Raw genomic sequence first — 23371 nt, 5'->3', positions numbered from 1 at the left:
TCCCACATGGGAGCATAGGATTTTACCTTAAAAGACGGAAGCTGTCCCAGGTTTTACAGCATTTGTATTGGAAACTGATATCAAATCGATCATCAGAAGGTTACGCAGCTTGATTTTTTGTATGTTTCTAGGTGTTCCCGAAAATTCTACTTGGAACGTAATTCATGGTTCTGCGAGTACTAACTTTTTAGAATATTTAGTTATATTTTGGAGAAAGGTCACGTAATTCTCTTTCACATTGCCTTCCAGTTAGCAGAGCCGCTAGTGCTGGACGGAGTGACGGTGAAAGCTGCCATCCTTCCTGAACAGGACGAAGAGCCTGCATCTACCAAGGCAATCGTTATTGGCACGGGATTTACGGATGTAAGTATTACGCTCTGTAGAGTAGTGATATTTCGTGTGGAACACTTAACGATTGCTTCATTTTTGGTGTTTCTTCTTTGCATAAATTTATGAGTTTTTTTTACGGCAATGGTCTCGCTGCTGGCTTTCCTCCGTGTGCTTGACTGAGATTCAAGTCCCGCTTGATGCCTGGTTGGAATTTTAACGTGAAAAGTCAGGTACTGACAGGAAGGATATCCGAACTTAAGTCCCCTGACTAATACGAAAATGAGCCTGGATGACTCCAGCGACCCCAAAAATCAGTGGAATGAGGTGAAGAGAGTAAGCAGTTCCAAAGTCATTCAGAAAATGAGTGAAGAGAGAATAATAATAATAATAATAATAATAATAATAATAATAATAATAATAAGGTCTCTCCTGGATGTGGTCAACCGATACAGAAAGAAAACCGACGTGATGATAATTATGATTCCATTCGCTGTTCCGGTTCGCTGTCAGTCGTCGAGACACAATACTTATCACTCATGGGGGTGATAATGATTATGAAGGATAGGGAAGTAGGATGCAATATTCTTTCTTCATTCAATAATGTCAACTAATATCGGACTGAAGTTTAAGTAAATATGACTAAGAATACATCGATAAAATTTTAAAAATAACGTAAGGGGCCTATATTGAATATAAAGATTAAGATACATGTGTTACAGCACAAAGAAATCAAGTTGTTGTTGTCTGTCTTTAGTTAGTATATTATACAGGATGTCATTCCTCAGTATGTTCATATTGGTTCAGTTCTAAAAATAAAAATTAGTATCGATGAAAACGCCTATCCAGGTTCGTAAATCATGATTGACGCCAACAATTTCTTTAATGGATTTAAAAAATAACAGAATTGAATTAAACATTCTCAGAATGAAAGTGCCAAAAATATGACGGTAGTTACAATATATGTATTAATTCATTCATATGTTATGAGATAAGACAATCAGTTCCTCCCCTCGATATAAGATACCTTAAATGTGGCTGTTCCCTTAATCCTGATTCACTCCGTTCAAAACAGTATTATCCTATTATACAACATTTAAAAATTTATCAGCAACTTGAAAAATATACCATCTCCTATCATGACAACGCTGGTTGCCTGCAACAACTTAAAATGCAAGTAAGAGAGACCTTAACATATATTCCACATGTATGAAATCGATATCTTCTCAGGAACTCTGAAATTGAAGCTTAAATCTCTCACCCAATGTTGATCTCTTATTCACTCATAATATGAAGAATACCTCTCACATAAATTATTAAATCTGCATCGTCAATACACAAGATGCCATATTCATTTTCATTACGAAGACTAACTTTGCACACCTGACACCTATCTTCTTCTCCTTCTTCTTTTCTTCATGGGGGATCTAAATATTAGTTCCTAATTAGCGTCGACATCTAAGATCTTTTGCTGCCATGTTTCCTTCATTCCCACCTAGATATACCTGCTCCCTTCACAAAGCTACAGGGTGTTCTTATTGGGTCTTCTTCGATTTTCTTTGTCTCTCTTCACCTGGTAGTCCTGGAGTGGAGAGTCTGATTCTACCCAGCGCCTCAAATTCGAAAAGTATGTGTTCAGCTGATTCCTCTGCTCCATTGCATTTCCTACATGTATTGTCTCTTATTACTCCAATTCTATGTAGGTGTTCTTCAAATGGCAGTGTCCTGTCAACAGTTCTACTACCCATCTCATATTTTCTCTACTGAGTTTCAACAGATATTTAGTATGCTTCCTGTTTCGTCATTTTATCAGTTTCTTTGCAAGTCTGTATCCTGGAATATTTTTCCAGTTCTCTATTTTTTTTTCCTTTGTACCCATTTTACAGTACTATGTAGTGTTGGGCTTGTCCATAGGAAATCCCGCATACAGTTTCTGGGCCTACAAAATGTGTTTCTGCCCCTTTCCTGGCCAGTTTATCTGCCTTTTCATTTCCTTCTATAGCTGCATGCCCTGGTACCCATATTATTTTGACAATGTTGTACCTTGAGAGCTTCAGGAGAAGTGAATGGCAATACCAGCAAATTCAGGATATTATCCGCACTGCTTCTAGTGCCTTAATGACCGCTTGGCTGTCCGTAAAAATGAAAATGTTCTTATTCCTATAGTTCATTTTCAGATTTTCTTCAAGACATGTTGTGATAGCTATCGTTTCCGCTTGAAAGACTGCATTGTGTTTGCCCAGGCTCATCTGGATTGATCTCTCAGGTCATCCCCCGTTGATATCCCCCTTGTTCGTTGAGCATAGCTATGATTTTGTTCACCACGAAGTTCCACAGGAGAGGAGAAAGAATTCCTTCCTAAGCACAGCCTCCGGTGGCCCTAACTGTCAGCGTTCCTTCAAACAGGGTTGCTTTTATCTTCCTTCCGTCTAACATTTATTTAATCCATTTGACGACGGTTTTACTCACCTTGCTCTTTTCCAATGCTTTGATCATAGAGTCATAGGTTGTATTGCTGAAGGCTCCTTCTATATCTAAAAATGCCACAGTGCAATTTCATTATATTCTAGGCTTTTCTCCAGTAAACCAACTGGTGGAGTGCTACTTCAGTGGATCTGCCAGGTCTATATGCAAACTGGTTTTCATGCAACGTTGAGTTCAGTTGCACCGTTGTTCTGGTATATTTATCCAGAATATCCTCCTTTGCTTTCAGCATGAAAGAGGTCAAACATAGTGGCCTGTATGGTTTGGCTTGGGCATAATTTGCCCTTCCAGGCTTAGGTATGAATACTGCTTTAGATTCAGACCATGATTTCGGCACTTACCCTAAAGCTAGACTAGCTCTAAAAAGGTCCGTCAGGGCATTGACGAGTATCTCCCGTCTTTCCTGTATGAGTATCGGAAGTATCTCATCTGGCCCCGGAGCCTTTATGGGGTGAAACGTGTCGATTGCCCACTTTACATGGTTATGTTTTGTTATTCTGTTGGCACAGTTCAAGTCTGCTCTTCGAGCTCCGGTCTCTGTTCCAACAGTTTCTTCTTCTGTCTTCTCCTCAGCCTCAGGAAACTGACACACCATTAGTATCTCCAGCGTGTCCCTTCCCGCCTGAGTAAATGACCCATCTGGTTTCTTCAGTGTGTGATTCCACTTTCTCACAGAACAGTCCCCAAGATTTTCTTCTTGCTTACCGTATCTCTAAGTTATACTCTGTGAGTTTCCTATGATATACGTCCCACGTACCATTTCTAGATGATATTCTATAGAATATCCTAACCTATTTTTTTCCATTTTGGCTAGTTTGTTGTTCCACCAACTTACTTTTTGGTGTTTTTCTTTTCTTTGAGAGGACAATTTTCATGGAACGAGTCTATAATGGCCTCTCCTAATAGTTCCACTGCTTCATCCAATTCTTTCTGTCCTCTCACGTTGGTTGGAATTTTTGTACAGCCTTCTCTAGAACTTCTCTGTATCTGTCCCAGTTAGTTCTTTTTGGGTCCCTGTACATCTCAATCCCACATAGTCTCGCATCTATTGCAAATTGGATGTGCTCGTGGTCTGCCTGATGGTTCCTCCAGCCCCTTCCAGTCTTTAATAAAGTTTGCAATATGCGTAGTGCTTAGTGCTTACGATTTTTATTTATAAATGTAGGCTTCTTTCTTAGGTTTAGTATCGTCAACTCCGTTCTAATAATAAACTCTAGTAAAGACTCACCTTTTGCATTGCAGTTCGTGTCCCATGCCGTGTTGTGTGAATTTGCATCTGCTCCAAGGACTAGGTGTTTGCCCTTCCTCCTTTGCGTTGCAAATTGGATTCTCAACTTCGTCTGATGGGGGCAGATTAGTTGAGTCATATGGGAGGTATGCATAGCCTATGGGTATTTCTCTGGGTCACTCCAAATTCCCAAGTTTAATCTTGGCCACGGTTAAGTCCCGTGAACATAAGACTTTTTTATTTCCTCTTCAGAAGAAGACATTGTCTGGGTATTGCCGATGTTGTATCGTACATCAGCTTACCTCCATATTCCGCCAGTCCTGCTACTCTGGCCTTGACTGCCCATGGCTGTTGAATAAGGGCCACGCCAATAGCCTCGGGCTTGGACTTCCTGGCGAAATTGGCTACAGCTCCATTTATATCAACATTGGGTTTCGTTTTTCCCCTGATAACCTGAAACTTGATCTGCCCAAGTCCCAGATTAGCCTTAAGGCTTCTCTTTTTGAGCACTTCAAAGACTCTTTCACCGAGGGCCAAAATGACCGCCCTTCCTGTCTTGTCGATTGAAGTGGCATTCAGCACTCTCCACTCTTGTGTTAGAAATTTGGGATCGTGCTGATTGATTCTGACAAGAACATCATTCACTTTCATCTTGTCAAAAGGAGGTTTGAACTTGGGGTTGAACTTGGTCGTGTTCAGCACCTTTCTTGCGTTTACCACTTCTAGGTTCGCCCCCCCCCCCCCCCAAGGTTTACAATTTCATACTGTCTGTTCCAGCCAACTTTTCGTTTCTGGATTTGCAGAGATCAGTACCATAGCTCCCTTTTCCAGCCTTGTGACTCAAGGAAGCCTAGCAGACATCAGTCTGGCAGCGGCTTCATTTGTGCTATCAGAGCAGATGACAATTCAGTTACGTCTTCCTCCTTGAGCTTTCCATCTGGAAAGGTCTTTCCGAAAAGGACGTAACTTCTGTTTCGTTCTCTTTCTTGGAGGGTGGTTTTGTAGCCGAACTTGATGACGTGCTTTCCTCCGATCTTGGCCTTTTGGGCATAGTCATTGGCATACCGTCTCGCCGATCCCTGTTCCTTGTCTTCCTCTCCGTCCAAGTCCCAGCCACTATCTTGGCTTCTTTCCTCGCCTTCTTCTTTTCCTTGTAGTAAGCACTTGTGCGAGGTAGTCTATCTATATGCATCCTATTTAGTTTCGATGCCGATATCTTCAGGTCTTTCTCAGTGAAACCTGGAAACTATACACCTCCATGTGATTCTTCACTTCCATAAAATATCACATTTCCTACATCTCATACATCACATGTAGGCTACATAGTTACGATGACTCCAACCTAATATCCTCAACTTTATCTACCTAGTTCTGAAATCTATCATTTGACATGTGTTATAATTAGAAGACAGTAAGATATTTGGGATGACTTTAGGCAATTCCACTATCACAGAATATCTTGTTGACATAACACCATATATAAGTAATATATCAATATTTAGATGACTGTCTCTCCTTCATTTGAGGTTATCATCATATATTAGGTATTGAAATTATTTACATAATTCATACTTTGGCTTATAAGAAAGAATTCAACTTTATGAAGACCAAAACATTACATTCCTTACTGATTTATTTTAAAGAACCTAAATTTCAGGTTCCTGATATTCATATAAAGAGGTTAAATACTGTTACGAATAAAACTCCATCTGTTTCATTACTCTAATTTATTTTAGTAGAACCTAGTAAATGCATACACACACACACACACACACACACACACACACGCACACGCACATATATATTTATTTTATTTATTTATTATTCTTTATTATTTTTCTCCAGATCCACAGTAACAATACCCATTTGACCTGTTGAATGAGAAAAAAAAATAATAATAACCAGCCTATACACCAGGACAAGTTACAATGGAATGAACAACTGTTACTGATGTGTGGCCGTTGAAGAGCTCCTTCTCAGAAGTCCAGTGACCATGGCATTGCGGCAAACGTCATATGCGATGAACAATGACACACAGGCAAAATTACAGTGGCAAATAAAATGGCAGTGTTAATAAGGCAAATTAAAATTATATAGAAACTAAAATAATAATACAGATAAACAAATGGCCTACGGTCAATTCACTTCCGGAGATACGTTAGCCCTTGCAAAAGACAAACACATAATTAGAAATAAAGTTATAACATAACATCGGCCGTACGGCACATGCAGCTATTGAAAGATCTACACCTCCCATCTGACTGGCCTCGCCTACAAGGCACATTCCGTCTCAGCTATTATCATATCTCTTCCCCTAGTTAATCTGCTGATCCAGCCCCCACGTTCCAACACTTGAACTACTTCCTCGTCAAAACAATGCCGTCTTTCTTCGCCAACCAAACCATTAATTTCGCTTAACAAACACACAAATGACCTAAAATCGGCATCCAACTTTCCAATCTCATGCCACCAAGTCCATATTTTATACTTCGTACATCGACTCTTCAATCAATTATAATTATCCCTCAACTAAGTACTCTGCCAAATTACTTTAAAATACCAAGCCATACGTCATATTAAAATTACCATACTTAACTTTTAAATCCAAAAAAGAACACATCTAACATATACCAGCTATCATTACCCCAAATATTCACTTTTCACAGCCTTCTAACACCATCATACTTCACTCTTAAATCCAATAAACAACACCTCCAACATATTCACTTTTCTCAGCCTTATACCACCATATACCATCTAAGCTATAAACAAACATCTCATAATCACACTTCACCATCCTTGAATTCACTATACAGGCACCAACCTCCATAATCACACCTCCAAATCACATTTCACCAATAAATTCACCCTAACTCTTATATTTCTTCTAATTACTTTTCCAAATTACCTTAAAATACCAAACAACGCATCAACTCATCAATCAAATATGCTTATCCACCTGAGTCCAACTCTTCTCCTTTAACTAATTACTCTTCCAAATTACCTTAAAATACCAAGCCAGACTCCATATTAGAATTACCATACTTCACTCTAATTCAATAAACAACACATCTGACATATACCAACTAATATTACACCCAATATTCACTTCTCTCAACCTTATATCACCATATACCATCTCCACGTTCAATTTTGCCATTACGACTCATTAAAATAAACACAAACACACTTCCTATAAACAAACACCACATCAGTTCTCCTCCCTCTCATTTCTTCAATTCTGCCATTCCGTATTCCATCACTTCTCCATCTCCACACTTAAACATTTCAGCAGGTTTCCTCCATACAGATAACATTATCACACTAACAAACTCTCTACATATATTTACCGACTCAATAATAAATACCTCCAGCTCCACCTCATCCTCTCCCTCTCTCTCACAATCAACACACCTACTTTCACCACAAACCACCGTTCACTTGCATACCAAATACAGCTTCCTTTTCTTACTATATACACAAGACATTAGACATTTCAAATACAATTACCTTTTATCAGACAAATCACGCTCAATATCTCTCTAAGCACGTATACAGTCACACACTTTTTTTCGTACACTAATCATTTCGAAGGCACTCCATATTACTTACTATTGCCACTTGTCTTTTGCTTCTCGTAATTACTCCTTCATTAGTTTCGCCCTTTTTCCCCATATCTCCTTCAGTCTCAGGCTTCTCCCTTTAGTCAAGGCACCCCTTACTTCTGCTCCTTCCCTGCAACCATTATTTTCGATTCGTTTATGCCCACTCGTCCTTTCCTGTGCCTCTTCTTCCAGCACTGCTTCTTGCCTTCTACTTTCTTCTCTCGCGCAGACCTCCATCACTAGTTCATTTATTACTTTCCTGACTACTTCCATCCTCCTACCATTTGCTTCTTCATCGCCTCTTTTCATGATTGCTTCGAAGGAATCACTTCTACACGGTGCTCCTCTCTTGGTGATATGCACATTTTCAACCTGCACTCCCTCATCTACACTCGTTTCGTCCTTATGTAAATCGTCCTCCACGGATAAAAGTTTCTCTACTCCCCACTCCCGAGACGACTTTCCATTGGACACCACCAGCACTTGGAATCTAACATAAGCTCTCAACCCTTGCAGTTTTGCCCTATTCAAATGCTTTCTCAGGATTTTGAAATTTCTATTCCAATCTCTACCCCCAGTCTCTCTCAATCCACATTTTGTCCCGTAGGTTTCCAGCATTTCTGATTATTATGTCCGCCATCAGTGAGAATATCAACGTGACCTTTATAGGTCCGCATCCCTTCCGCCTTCCTATCCGCTTTACGTCATCTATATCTACCTCACTGAAGTTGATTTTCATTTTTTTTTGTATTACATCTACCACCTTGTATATTATGTTCACTTTAGACTCATTCTTGTACTCCATAAATAAAAATAGCTTTCTTCATGGTTTCGTGTCTGTGGGCTTCAACTTCTTTCTTCAATGTCTCTACCTCGTCTTCCATGTTTTTTTATTCTCTCCTTTAAAAGTACTACCTCTCTCTCACTGTTTTCCATTTTGCCTTTGACTTCATTAGTGCTTTCTTAGATCCACCTTCTTGTCTTTTCATGCTCCTTGCCTTGTTCTTGTATCATCTGTTTGAACTGCTCAAACGGGCAAAGTTCTTCTATAACATCCTTGACCACTTTCCTTATTACTTCCACGTCCTCCCAATTCATGTTTCCACTGGCCTGTGGTCCTGGGTTTACTTCAACACCCCCAATAACCACTAGGACAGTGACAACCGCAGCCACCAACAGCATCCCGCCTTTCAGCCTCCTCCCTGAGCTGGCTTCATTGTTTTTGGCTGTAACAATCTTCTTACTTCCCTGCCATCCTCCAATGATGGCGCTATATTGCTCGACGCTAACCATCTTTCTTATATCACTCAACTCGTCCTGCCCGCACCTCGCTCCCACTCCGCTCACCTGGCACACTTCACACTGCACGTCCGTACTCCTCACTCGCCCTGGTTAAACTGTGCACGCATATTTATAAACACAATTCTAACCAGCTGTGAATGGCCACACTTACTAATTACCGTCTATTTATAAATCTCTCATCTGTACACACACCAGGGAATCCCGGCCGGTTGGAATGACTTGGGGACGGCTATAATCCTTATTTTCACTTCCCCAAGTCCAGTCAACTCGTACAGCAGCTGTGTGTAGACCGCTGGATTTGAACACAGTGCCACTGGCTACACAACACACGATGACTTTTCGTTGTTTCGATTCAGCAGACAGTCCAGTAATTCACAGAGACACGTGTAGTGAACAACTGAACAACTCAACAGTATTCAACAGCAGGACGATACTCACAACAGCGAACATTAACACAGGTCCATTTATCCTCGCGCTCACGATAGCGGGTTTCCTCGCTGGCTCACGGCGATCTTCAGTCCACAGAATTACACGAACACACAGTACAGTCTTCCGTTCTGTCGTTTCCACCCCACTCACTGGACTCTCGGACACCTTAACAACAGCTCGCTCGTTCAGACCTCGGTGGAACACAAGCGACAGCCAACACCTCTGTCGCCCTCATCCCAGCCACCGAACCCCAAAACACCGACTCCATCTCGGAGCCCAACTGTCACTCCGAGTCCAGTACTGACTCCGAGTCCAACACTAACTCCGAGTCCAGCACTGACAGACATTCCGCGGCTAGCCTCTATTTTTATAGCTCGTGTCATTTGAGCCAGAAAATTCGCGATGTCACTAGAGACAGAACATTCCCGTTGAATCTCCAAGAAACTCACAGGTAAGCTGGTCGACGAGAACAATACACCGAAAGGCCGGCCCCATCCTACAAGCCGGCTGGGAGATCCCAGGTCGTGTGAGTCACTAGTCCCTTCCTGGAAGTGCCGAAAGAGGCTACCACGGGGCTGGCACGGAAGAATATTATCAACATGTATAATATTCTTAACTTAAACTTGCAAAGGAAGAAAATTTTCATACGGAAAATATATGTGCTACTTGAAAAAATATATGGAGATATAACCAACTTGGGCATTTATTTAGAGAACAGAAACATTTAAACGTATCTGTAATTTGACGTTTTAGAGTCAATTCAACGTCCTTGGTTAGATACATCCATGTAGTACTGTTGGGTTATCCCTGGACTCAACCTGGATTTTATCTCACATTTAGCCTGTATACACCATCAAATACTGGCCCATCCTCCTAGGCCTCGGATCCTCTTTAATGTCGTCTCATTCTGTTGGTAGAGTGCTGGTTGATAATAAACACGAACATGCCTTCAGTACCTGTAAACTCAGATAGGTAGTGTTAACACGGTAATTTGTACCTGTCGCCTATGATCTTCTCACAGTTCTAGATGAATACACGCCTTAATTGACATTTAATTAATGTAAATATGTACAGATTAATATTTTCTTCTTCTTCTCTGAATCTGTCTTGAGACAGGTATAAACTGGACATCCTCCATGATTCTCTGTCGTGAGCATCTTTCTTCAGTTGTTCATAGCATCTCCCTTGTTTGACATCTGTTAACATTCCAAATCTTCTTCCTCTGCCTTTTCTTCCATCTGTTTTTCCCTCCATCACCTTCTGTTGAAGTCAATTTCTACATAGTATTGTACCCATACTGGGTAATTTAGGGCAGCTATTACATAATTCGGTTTCACAAACAGATGTATAGATGGAATTGTTGGATGAGAACTTCCAGAAGTCACTTACCAGGCATGAAGTCTCGTCCTCCCTACTTTCATTGAGTCACCGGCTGAACTCATAAAGCATACGGGCAATGGAATGTTCGAAAAAGAAAATAGGCACTACATAAAATATAACGAAAGTAGGATTCTCTATAATGTGAGAGGAATACACTAATATTATTAAATGAGAAGAATCTTCGTTGAAATATTATTTGTAAACATTTTATTATGCTGATAAAATCACACGAGATGGTGCCATACTATAACATATAAACAAAGAAACAATCAAGACGGATGCAAAAATTATATATATAATATGCCTTAACGTCCTTTTAGTTTATTCACAGTTGTAGTTGGTCCTTGGCATACCTCAAATCATTTGATTAATACACACTGATACGTGGATTTATTTATCTATAACAGTGATACTAAATGGCATCTCTTATTTTAATAGATGTTCAAAAATGGATATTAAATAGCACCCATCCTGTTGATTGATTAATTAATTACCATAGTCATGATTTGGAATGGATTCGTATCACAAGTACATCTACTTTACACACGAGATTGCATCGCCGCATATCAAATACATGGTTTATTTGACCATGACAATTTATATACTACACTGAACACATACGTGTATCCTGGGTTTACCTAAGAAATTACATTCAAAGAAAAATCAGCCAATTCTGGAATCGAACCCATCACCATAGAACACTTTGGGGAATAATAAAACACGTAAACACATTACATAGAAAAATATCAAACATATATCACACAATAAATCTTGAAGGTATGGCTTAATCAAGCCATAGTATCAGGTTAAATTCTTCGTTCCAACATGAGTCGAACTCAGGTACTCCGGCTTCCGAGGTAAAAAAATTTAAACTCCTATCACGAGCTAATTTAATGCGTAAAAATGGGAAGGGGTCTATCCTTCGCAAAATCAGAAAATTATCCGCGTTACTCATAACATATCATTATAATGGAATTGAGACTGCCCTGGCAAATGAAGAGATCTCGCAGTGAAACTCGAGGCTCGTTTGAACAACACCATCTTCCTCAGACCCTACAAGTCCTCACGTTGTAAATCTGTCAGTTATGACAATGGCTGTGTGTCCAGCTCTGCGGCTACAAAAACACATTGAACTCGTCATTTCTTTCTTTCTTTCTCTCTTTCTTTCTTTCTTTCTTTTATATACCATCTCGGCTTGTTCTCAAGTACGCATTCATTTGAGAGCCATTACTTCTTATTATTCATTATTTGGCTATATATTCAGCCTAATTCAATATATCACAACAGCCATAATTATTATAATATTTTATCATTCCAACATCACAAACATGTCACAAGCTTCACCCTTCCATATCATATCACTGCGTCTCAAATCCGTTCTATTAATTTACAGAGAAGACTCCATTCTTACAGGTTATTTAATTCTTCTCGCATATCTATATAATTCACATAATACCTCGGTTTGAACATCTACAATGATCATCTATTATCATACGGGATATGTAAATACCTGAATCACCTTGAAGCAAACATATAGTTTATATTCAAATGACTATGAAAATCTTTACCAGATAGTAACGTTATGAAGAAGTTATAAGTTTAGCGAAATCGCTATTCTTCTCAAAATATGTGCTTCATATACACTAAGAATTTATGGGATCTATATAATAATTCATGCAAATAAACCTGCTAAATATCAATGATTATTCTTAAATCCCCTAAAAACCCTAATTATAATAATAAATAATCTTTTTCCAGTCACACGCGTATAGTGTTCCCTACATTTAATATTGTTAATCATACATTTTAATATTTACAAAATAAAAATTGCTACTGGCATGCAAATATCGTGGTTTAATGTATTCAAATTAGGTGTACTTATCAAATGCTGGGTATGGTTTGCCGTCATCTCGAGGTACACCTTAGACTTCTACTCCGTCATGATGAGTGGTCTTCTCTTTGAGAGTCCTGGGTTCCTCTTCATCCTAACACAACCCATATCTCGAACTGTAGTCTTCTTAGTTGGGTCCCTGGACGTCCCTTGCAGAAATGACTGCAGGCACTTAGGCGCGATTCTTGTAGGCTCCAGATCTCGGGGTTCGACGACCACTCTCAAACATACAGGCAAAAATGGGAAATCAGTTATTAAGCTCTGTTTATATACTTTAAAAGGGATCTACTGGTGATAAGATCCACTAATAACTTTAAATAGATCAATGCAAATAGTGGCATGTTTGTAGAAATCACTGTTCATTTCCCCATTAATCTCTCAATCTATCACCATGACTGTCCATGGAGTATGCAAACGCTAATTTTATCAGTGATAGTTCTTTAATTTTATTGAAAGTCGCTCACTCTTAAAATGCTTTGGATCGGTCACTATTAATTACTGAACGTAATTAGCTGTCTCACTACCTCTAAACAACCTGACGCGTTTGCCCTTTCACTGATGATTGCATCATAAGCCGCAACTGTCTGTCGTTGATATTTAAAATATAAAATATTGAGTTAAGACTTTTATTCATCAATACTGTACATTGTCTTGTACCACACGGCTTATTTCGCGATATTTTACATCGCACTGACGTGTTTTTCTTCATGGATACAACACTTCATACACTGATATCGAAGTTCACTCCTAACGTGTGAGTACTGCGGCTACACAAATGACAATTGGATACTGTATCTAAGTCCCGGTTATACTTATAGCATCCGGACAGAATGGTCAGGGGGAAGGTAAATCATGCCCCTGGTTGAAATGAAGCTCCGGTAATCGGAATCATTCAGCGACGTGAAAACAATCAAATTATAGCTCGCAATCCCTACTTTCTACTGATTTCATATAAAACCAAAACGATCAGTGGGTCATTCACTATCTCAAGATCGTTTTTTTAGAAAATCACGCGTCATGGTTCATCACGCAAGATCTCCCACTTTTTTCCACACGTTGTCAGATTTCAGCAGTCATCTTTAATCTACGTACTACTGTATGACAGACGTCATTACCGATCCATTATTAAAGTATTGCATTTATATACATCAACAATTAGCATTAAATACATCGGTTCGAATGAGACCTGACTCATAAATTTCCAAAAATTATTTCAGATGAATGTGTTCTTCTTCTTCCTCTTTTTAGTAAATTATGGTGAAGTGGCACCAATGAATGCGGTGTTGAATTAGTAGAGGACATTTATTTCAGGGGGTTAACACACCTCAATTCAGCTCAGTTTCCGACAACCTGCATTTCCACGCGTAGAGTCATCTCTCCTTCTCGCTCACTCGAAAAGAGAGCGCGATTTCAAGGTTCAGCAGTAATGCACTATCCTTTTCTCGATACAGCGTGAGAAAACTGCTCCCTTCGGACTGGCGTATCGCGAATCACATCCCGGTTCGGCATGTACACTGCTAATTACGACATTATATGTCACAGAATGTTGCGGAAAACGGCATATATAATTTACTAAACCTCCTAACATGCCTATGGCATGGTGATGAACGGTCACAGTATGTGACACAACCAGGATATTTTCCTCCTTAGCGTTTTCACCAGGTGTCTTTTCTCTCCTACTTTTCTTAGCACTTCATCATTTCTTATCTGTCCACTTCACTTTTCCCCTTCTTCCCTGCAACCATATTTCCAAACTTTCGAAATACTTTGTTTCTTTCTTAATGTCCATTTTTCATCTACATATGACACTATGCGAACCTCTTTCTTAAATCCATAGGGATTGTCTTAGATGTCAAAAGCCCTCTCACGTTTCCGAAAGCTTATTTTCCCATATATATTCTGCTTCTTATTTCTTCTGTACAGCTCCCATTCCCAGTCATCAAACTTCCCAAATATCTGAATGACTTTACTTGTTCCAATTTCTTTCCATTCTAGTGTTATATTAACAGAAATCTCCTCCTTTCCGATTCGCATCACCTTAGTCTTCCCAATGTTGATTTTTATTCCGAACTCTTTGTCCACTCTGTCAATATTTTCCAACATGACTTGCAGATCTTTTTCTGATTTTACTAATCCCGCCACATCAACTGTATATTTTATGGTCTTCATTGGTTCTCCACTCACTACAACACCTCTTGATTTTTACAGGACCTTCTGTAACAGTTTCTCGGCATATATATTGAACAACTTCCTTGTCTGACTGCTCTTCCGATACCCACTTCTTCTGTTTCATATTCTTTCACTCTGACCAACACTTTCTGATTCTTATACAACCCTGTTATCAGTCTTCTGTCTTTCCAGTCTACACATATCTTTCAGAATCCTCATCAGAATACACCAGTTCACTCTGTCAAACGCTTTTTCCCTTCAGTGAAACATATATACATTTCTCTATTCACTTCTAACATCCTTTCTTCAATTATCCTTAGGCATCCATTTGCATCTCTGGTTCCTCTTCCCTTTCTAAAACCAAACTGGTCATCTCCCTTATTCTCCTCTATTTACTATTCTTATCAACACTACCTTTGTCACTGCTTTAGTAACATGACATATATAACCAACTGTTCTGTAGTCTTTACATTGTTTAGTATTACATTTCTTCGGTAAGGGAACCATAATGGTCCTAAGAAGATCTTCTGGCCAAATGCCTGTGTCGTATATTGTGTTCACCAGATTGGTCAGTCTAACTAATTCCACCATTTTCTAAAGCCTTTAATGCTTCACATGTTATCTGGTCATAGCCCATCGCTTTCTTTCCTTTAAGACCTGGATTGCTTCCTCTACTTCCCATTTTTCTATCCTTAGTCCTCTGGATTCTTCGTTACAATCCTGCTCATTCTCCAGTATTACTGTTTCATAATTAGCTTGATGATCAAATAGATCTATTATACAATCCGTCCACACCTCCCCTACTTTCTTCAAAACTTAATGTCATCTTTCCTTATATATTAATTATTCCTTGCTTGCTGGTCTTCCTTGGATTTCTCCTCATCAGGCTACTTGCTGTTCGATACATCTCCCCTATTTTTCCCTCCTTTTCCAACTTTTCTTTTTCTTCACATTGGTTTTTCATCCATTATTCCCTGGCCTTATCAGTTGTCCGTCTCACCTACTTGTTTAGTTTTCTGTATTGTATTTTTGCCTTATCCGAGGAGTTATTTTCCATTTCCTGCGTTCATCTATTGCATCTAAAACCTTCGTTATCCATTCCTTTTTATTTCTTTTCCTTCCGACTGTACCTACTTCTTATTCCAAGGTTTGTCCTGTGATACATCCATACTCATTCTCGAGTTTTCCAACTTTTCTTCAGTCCTTCTCATAAATCCCGACATTTTCATTCTTCAGTTTTGTTACGTCGCATTTCCTTCCAGGGTGTTTGCTTCTGATGTGTTTCAGCAGTGTTCTTATATCTGCCAATAGCAAGTTGTGGTCTGTATTTGCATCTGCCAAGTATGTTATAAAACAGCGGCAAGGTATGTGGCCATGGAGCCAGTTTCTCGCAATGCTCCCCGCGTGACGTCACCTGCAGAAACAACACGTTTTCATCTCTGTTACTGACACACCATTATACTCACATCACGGTTTTCCATGGTTTTCCATTCTCCAGCACAGAGGGAATGCCGGGACAGTTGGTAGTATAGTCCATGGCCGCCAATCCCCTCAACTTCTCTGAGCATTTCCTTCATCCTAACAAACCTCCTGGCCTGAGAGACGGCGTCACCGTCTAAGAGGCCCGCCTCCCCCATCGGAGTAGGAATGAATACATTTTAGTAGTAGTACTTTTCTGCCAACAAAGCAATCTCAGAGCTAGACTTGGTCTATTATTAATCTTTAAAGGCTCGTTTTCCTAGGTAAGACAGTGTGTCCTCTTGCGTTTTCCTATTTCAATCCAATATGTCTGACGTTATAGAATATGAAGGAATGAAGGCCGCCCTTCTTCTTTCTTGCGAGAATGTATGGCAATTTGAACTGTCACGGAAGTCGACACTGTACAACTCAAATCCGTATTTGCTGCAGTAATTACACATATCTGTATCTTTCAACTGTAATATTGAAAACTTCCACTTGGTTATTCTTTTAAAAATTATTATCATTTGAATTCCTTATTCCTGTGAATCAATTACTGAAATATAATTTGACCTAAATTTTATCGGCCAGTCCATTAGACTCATTCATTCACATATATCAGCTGTAGATTCGAATGTCCATTTCTCCTCTATTCTACTGGGTTTGGGAGTATTTCATTATGAAACATCTCACATGATCCCAATTATCCATGACATCGATTAGCAACCTGTATAGATAAATGCACAAATATATAATTTATGTTTCCTTTTCTGTTTTGTTTGGATTAGTTTAAGAGAAGATGATTGCCAAGTTGTATTTCCTCTTAAAATGATAACCGCCATCACCATCTCAGCTACCTTCGGCAGTCCTGCTTATCATATTCTACAAAGAAAGTGGAATTTATTTTACAGTTCTTATGGCTGCGTTTATTTCATTTTATCAGGTGGCAGTGAGTGCACCACCAGAGGTACTTAACGCCTACAACAATGACATAGTGTGCCAAGAATTTTGCCTAACCTTCAAAAAACAACGACCTCAGCCGGAATCGAACCCACGAAATTGGGGTAGTCGGTCACCTTAACAGTGAATTTCCATGCAGCTAAGCGATCTGAGAGGCAATGAGATGAAAGAAAGGAAATGCAATATCTTTGGAGGTAACCAATGGATTACCAAGTCTTTCTTATTTTTCTTTAGTGTATGGCTCTTAGTGCTGAGAATGTTCTAGGAGCTAGCAGCAACCATAAATGGCCGTGGCACAACGCCCAAGGTATAAGGTGGTTATAATATTGAATTTAAAAAGTTGGGGAGAGGGAGTATTAGTAAAAGGAAGGAAACGGCCACGAAATGTATGAAAATCAAATATGCAGATTTCCCCAGAGCTAATATCTTCAGTCATAAGAGGGGGAAGCAGCAACGCTAGTCGTCACACCACGATCTCGAACACACAGTCTCTGAAGAAAGAATAGGGCGCCCATGAAACAATGTGCCAGAAAAAAAGAGGGCGTTATTTTAAAAACACAATTAGTTAATCTTAAACCGCAACTAGGATCAAAATTGCTGGTTTAAAATCATGCATGGAATTAGAATGGTAAATGTTTTTAAATTTGAACAAAATAAGTAATTTTATATTACGTTATTAATCAGCATTATCAAGTTTGTTTAATGATAATGACTTATGAGATTGACGGCGGAAATTGTGAAAAAACTACTTCCTCTAGAGCGGCGAAAAATTATAAATATGCTGTGAAATGACAATTAAAATGAAAGTACTCTGGCATAAAAAGCACCTACGGACTGACGGTTTATAATGTTAATGAACTGTCAGTAACTCATTGCAATATATCTTAAGCCACTGAATATAGACATGTAATAGATGATATACCAGCGCATAAACGCACCAACCGAAATGGAGCGACATTTCAGCAATATAACATGAAATGAATGTCAACACACTTCAGGCAACTGGTTCGGAAAAAGACCACAAGAGTACACCCGATAGACACGTGGATAAATAAATCAAAATGGGTGGGTACAGAGATGGGAAACTTAACTACCGTTCCTGTCCTCTCTTCACCTGGCTAGGTCTTCGGAGGGCGCGTGGTTGGTTCGGTATTAAATTTAATTATAATTAAAGAGGATCTTAAAGATCTAACAGGACAGTAAACGTCGTTGTTTGAGTAAATGAGGAAAGAGAATAAATAAACTGATTTAATGAATGAAAAGCATAAACGAAAAATATAGAAAGAAATCACAGGTAACACAAAAATTCACATTACATAATACAATATTTAAGTCGTTGGCCATGAAGTGGCGTCGCCATTGCTTTAGCTTAGAGTTGACTTTGCGATAAGTTTTAACAGGTTATTTACGAAAATGCCGAGGCACAACCTTTATATTTTATGATGTTAGGAACAGAAACACTTCGCAGATTTGTAATTTAAACCTAACGTCAATTCCCTCACATACGGGATATAATTACACATAAACATAAATATAACTGCAGGACCATTGGTTACCCCCAAAATCACAGAAGTTAAGTGTGATCCCAAAATCACAGACAAGGATGGGGCTTGAAACCTAAACCCATAAGTAGCGTACGTACTACTGCAAATTCTAACAAAACACATGAAAACTTAACAAATAAGAACAGCACAAAAATATCATACATTAAGAAAACAAATTCTGCAGCATCTGAAAATAATTACAAACCAATGTGAATAAAAGCCCTTCACACTTGTTGCAGCCTTCATAAGGGATGGAATTCTCCCTTTTACTCTGCTGGGCTGTGGCAATGACCTATTCGTGGCAAGGGAGTGGACACATGGTTGTTATACTTCCAGCCATACAAAAATTATCAACAGGTCCATCTTAGCTCGGCCTTACTTACAACGGGGTACTGTCTCGGGGTAATGGGACTTTAACATTCCGCTTCTCCCAAAGCAGGCATTCTTTCGGTATTCTGGGCCTCATCATAATACACACGGGGACCATTCTATTCTGATTCACATCAAGGCACACGTGCCTGAGCTCATATCGGGTCAATTTCATTAACTGGAAAGTCTTCCGTAAATCACATCTCTATCAAAATCTACGGAGTACCATCCGTACATTATATCTCTTTATCTCTGAGTTCCCGGTTCAAATCGAGTGCACAGTTGTGGAAAGCCCCGCCTGAAAAATTCGGTAAGTCTCATTGTTTCAACGTTGATGTGCTTCTCTGCTTCGCCCCTTCCTGTGAAATTCATACACACATATAAACATGCAAGCCTTGACTTTAAGTAGCCCAATGTATCTAAATGCATTCCCACTCAATAGTATAAGGCAGCAGATCCTTATGTTTTAAAGACCCTGACTTTACAACTAACTACGTTAACACACACAAAGGAAAAAATATTTACATGACAAAAACCTCGATTGGACCTATCTCCTCGTTAAACATAAGAAAACAAGGCTAAAACACTGGCTACAGATGCATTAGTCCTGATATTTACATTTGGTTTCCAAAAGGGCTTAAATAAAGATTTAAATCAAATTGAGAGAAAAATCTGCAAAAATTTAATGGATGAAAACCATAACAGTATAAGTGACATTAAAAAAATGAGTTAGGTGCAGGATGTAACTCCGGGAGGATGTATCTTTCCACCAGCAAAGAGATACAAGTGATAGCGGTAATAATCTGCGCTCTAGTGATGGGTGGTGTAACTACAAATAGCATGCTTTATATGAGTGTTAAGATGTTTAAATGCCTTTTCCTCTGAATGACCAAAATGCTACTTATACCGTTATGGTTTTCATCCATTCAATTGCTGTCCCTAACTCATGCCAAAATAAACCTGTTCAACCTATCTTATTACTGTAGACCTCCTGATCCCTTAATTGCGGTCTTGGTAGTTGTATTTAGCCCATCATCAGGCTGTTGTCATCTTGGGTTGTTAACCCTAGTCTCAGCTCCTGGAATGGCTTCGTCGTGATGCTTTCTTCTTGAAATTGAATGTTGGAAGGTCTCGTGCTATTGGCAGCTCTTGTTGTAGTTTCCATGGAACTAACTGCAATCAAACACCCTGTCAGTCGCCTGCGACGTACTCCGGACTCTCTTACTCCTTCACATTTACTTTATGGCAGATATTTGCCTTGTATGAAGCCAAATGTACTTACTGAATGCCTAAAAAACAACCGCACGCGAACTCATGTTATAAATCTAACTTTATGTTTAGACAAACATTATGGTCTAGCTAGCCGAAATGTACATTTTAATGCCTCACGCTACACCGCACACGAATACTTGTTAAAAGTCTGACTTTACGTTTAGGTAAAGATTATGGCCTAGATAGCCGAAATGTACATAATTAATGCCTTGTGCTCAACCACACACGAATCATTAGAAGTCTATAAATCTCTCACGTTCTAATTTATGCTCTAGCTACACTCCTTTCTCGAATTGCACACAGTTCATCTATTCAGCTTCAATGAGGAAGTCCTTGTACGATCGTAAGTTCACGGCGCAGTATCAGCCGGACTGACACACTCACGACCGCACTGAAGAAAATATTAGAATGGAATGCCGTGCCTCTTCACATCTTTCACTATTTATAAGGAACGGTAGGTGACGAAAAGCCTGGGGCTTCATCAAGATACACACTTCAGATCAATGTGAAGTGAGTCGCTAGATTCCCACAGTTTCCGCGCGAATGTTGTGTTACGAGAAACACTTCTTATAAGCATCTCAAGACACATCACGTAACCCAGTAAATTATGAGGAATATAAGTGTGATTTTCATTTCTCTAATATCCTTCCAGGAGAGAAGATATGGCCTGATTTCCGAAAATGTTAATCCTGATTCCTGCTGCGTAAATTTTTAGTAAGAACCCATCTATTTCCTTCCTTCATCTGCTATTCTTTCTAGCTCACTCCCTGTGTCTTGCCCGTCGCCGCAGGCCTCATCCGCCTAAAAAACGCTGAGCTCGGCTTCGCGCCAATTGTGACTTCGATGCTCTGACGCTATATTTCGGCCGCGTTAAATATCATTTTCTCTTACCACGAACGATGCGGTTAAATAGGTAGCACCAAACACCATACTGCGTAACCGATACTGAAGTCCCGGTTACTATAATTTATTCGATTACAACACAGAATATTACACGAACAAAGTTAAATGATAAACACTGTTCCAAACACCATACTGTGTAACCGATACTGAAGTCCCGGTTACTATAATTTATTCGATTACAACACAGAATATTACACGAACAAAGTTAAATGATAAACACTGTTCCAAACACCATACTGTGTAACCGATACTGAAGTCCCGGTTACTATAATTTATTCGATTACATCACAGAATATTACACGAACGAAGTTAAATGATAAACACTGTTCAAAGAAAGTTTGAAAAATATTAAACCGCAGAACTGATAAATTTTTTATTAACTTCGAGCAAAGAGAGCTCCTTCGAAGCTGAGTTGACTGATTGTTACTACAAATTCATATTGACATTATACACTGTCGTCAAATAAATGTGTGAGAAAAGTTAAATGTTCTGCGAAATTTGTGCATAATACAATTACAGATTGCACTACACATCAATAAAATATAATTTCCTAACAAAAATATGATATTATGGTATCCATTTTTATTGCTGTAATTATGTTTTTACAATTTGATGTAGATCCTTTCTGAAGAACGTGTCGCGGTGTTGAGAGACACGGCAAGGGCAAGTACGTTTCACAGCTGTACTGTGTTACACTTAACACAATAAACTGCTGCTAGATGCAACCAAGTGGCAATTCCACTACGTAAAATTTGTAAAAGATTAAATAGAAAATAAACAATATTACGATTTATTCTTCAAAACCGCCCTGATCATACGCGTACAGGGTGACTTTCGGTTAACTACAGCCCTGAAGAGCCTTGGCCTACCAAGCGACCGCTCTCAGCCCGAAGGCCTGCAGATCACAAGGTGTCGTATGGTCAGCACGACGAATCACCTCGGCCGTCATTATTGTCTTTCTAGACCTTGGCCACTATCCCACCTCGAATTAACCCTCAGATCCAGGTAAAATCCCTGACCTGAACGGGAATCGAACCCGGAGCTTCCAGGTAAGAGGCAAGAACGCTACCCCTACATCACGGGGCCGGCGACTTTATGCTGGGGTATACACTTTTTTCTTGTGAGAAGTCTGCGGGTGACCTTATGAACCCGGGCCTCCCTGTGTTGCAGGCCCTGCAGGCCCTAAAGTTACGCCCCTGCCACAAGATCTCTTGTTAAAGCGCTTACTTTCGGAGTTAACTGCGACAGTCTCACCTCTGGCCAGCTTCTGGCTCTCTGAACTGCAGCGAGGGAAAACAGGTGACAGGCGACAAAAGGAGGAAACTAGATTACAATGGAACCCGGCTCACATTTTCCTGCAGTGAGCGTATTACGTTACAACCGGAAAATCAAGATATTTAACAACTACAGAATAAAATAATAAGAAAATATCACCACTAATTGAAATACAGAAATACAGTGAGTTTCTCTCATCCATTGGCCGGCAGGCGCGCTCAGCTTATCTGCCTCCCGTTGACTCATCACTCCCCGCTCCGCACCATAGCAACAAGGATAGCACTTCGCTCACTTTATCCGCGCATGACATGAGATAACTATTGAAACTAAGAAAATGGAGAATTACGAAAATAAGCTCGTATCTTATGACAGGAGATGTTGGAAATACTCTCCTCCTGCATCCACATATTTCTGGTATCGTCTTAGGAAACTCCTATTCACACGCATAAGTTCGTCTTCCGTAATTGAGGCTATTTCTTGTACGGTTTCCACTTTAACATTTTCGTAGCCCGCCATGTTGATCTCTTCGAAATCCCAGCTTCTTGCCCAAGTCGTCTTAGGGATTTTTAGGCGTATGTTGTAATCTACCTGCAATTTTATTTACTTTTTTCTCGTTAAGTAGGCCTACGCGTTTTAAACACTTGGTTTCTTATCGTGTAACGAGTACACTTGGAAGTTGTGTTAAAAATCGCCTAACGAGTTCCATGCAAGACTCTGTTTTCACACAATTATCGTACATAAATTCATTTTCCCCTACAGTGTACACAGGTGGAGG

The 23371-nt window shown here is 39.5% G+C and overlaps 1 protein-coding gene across 1 annotated transcript in view; it reads left to right on the top strand.

Moving 5' to 3' along the window:
- The window catches only part of LOC137498890 (chymotrypsin-1-like), a 164101-nt gene that overhangs the window by 127465 nt on the left and 13265 nt on the right, over window positions 1-23371 (top strand). Inside the window, exon 5 of the mRNA XM_068226608.1 lies at window positions 250-363. Within this exon, the coding sequence (XP_068082709.1) occupies window positions 250-363 (114 nt within the window). The remainder of the gene's footprint in view (window positions 1-249; window positions 364-23371) is intronic.

The sequence above is a fragment of the Anabrus simplex genome, chromosome 3 (genome assembly GCF_040414725.1).
Source record: "Anabrus simplex isolate iqAnaSimp1 chromosome 3, ASM4041472v1, whole genome shotgun sequence".
Lineage (NCBI taxonomy): Eukaryota > Metazoa > Arthropoda > Insecta > Orthoptera > Tettigoniidae > Anabrus > Anabrus simplex.
This window is presented reverse-complemented; position numbering and strand designations above follow the sequence as displayed.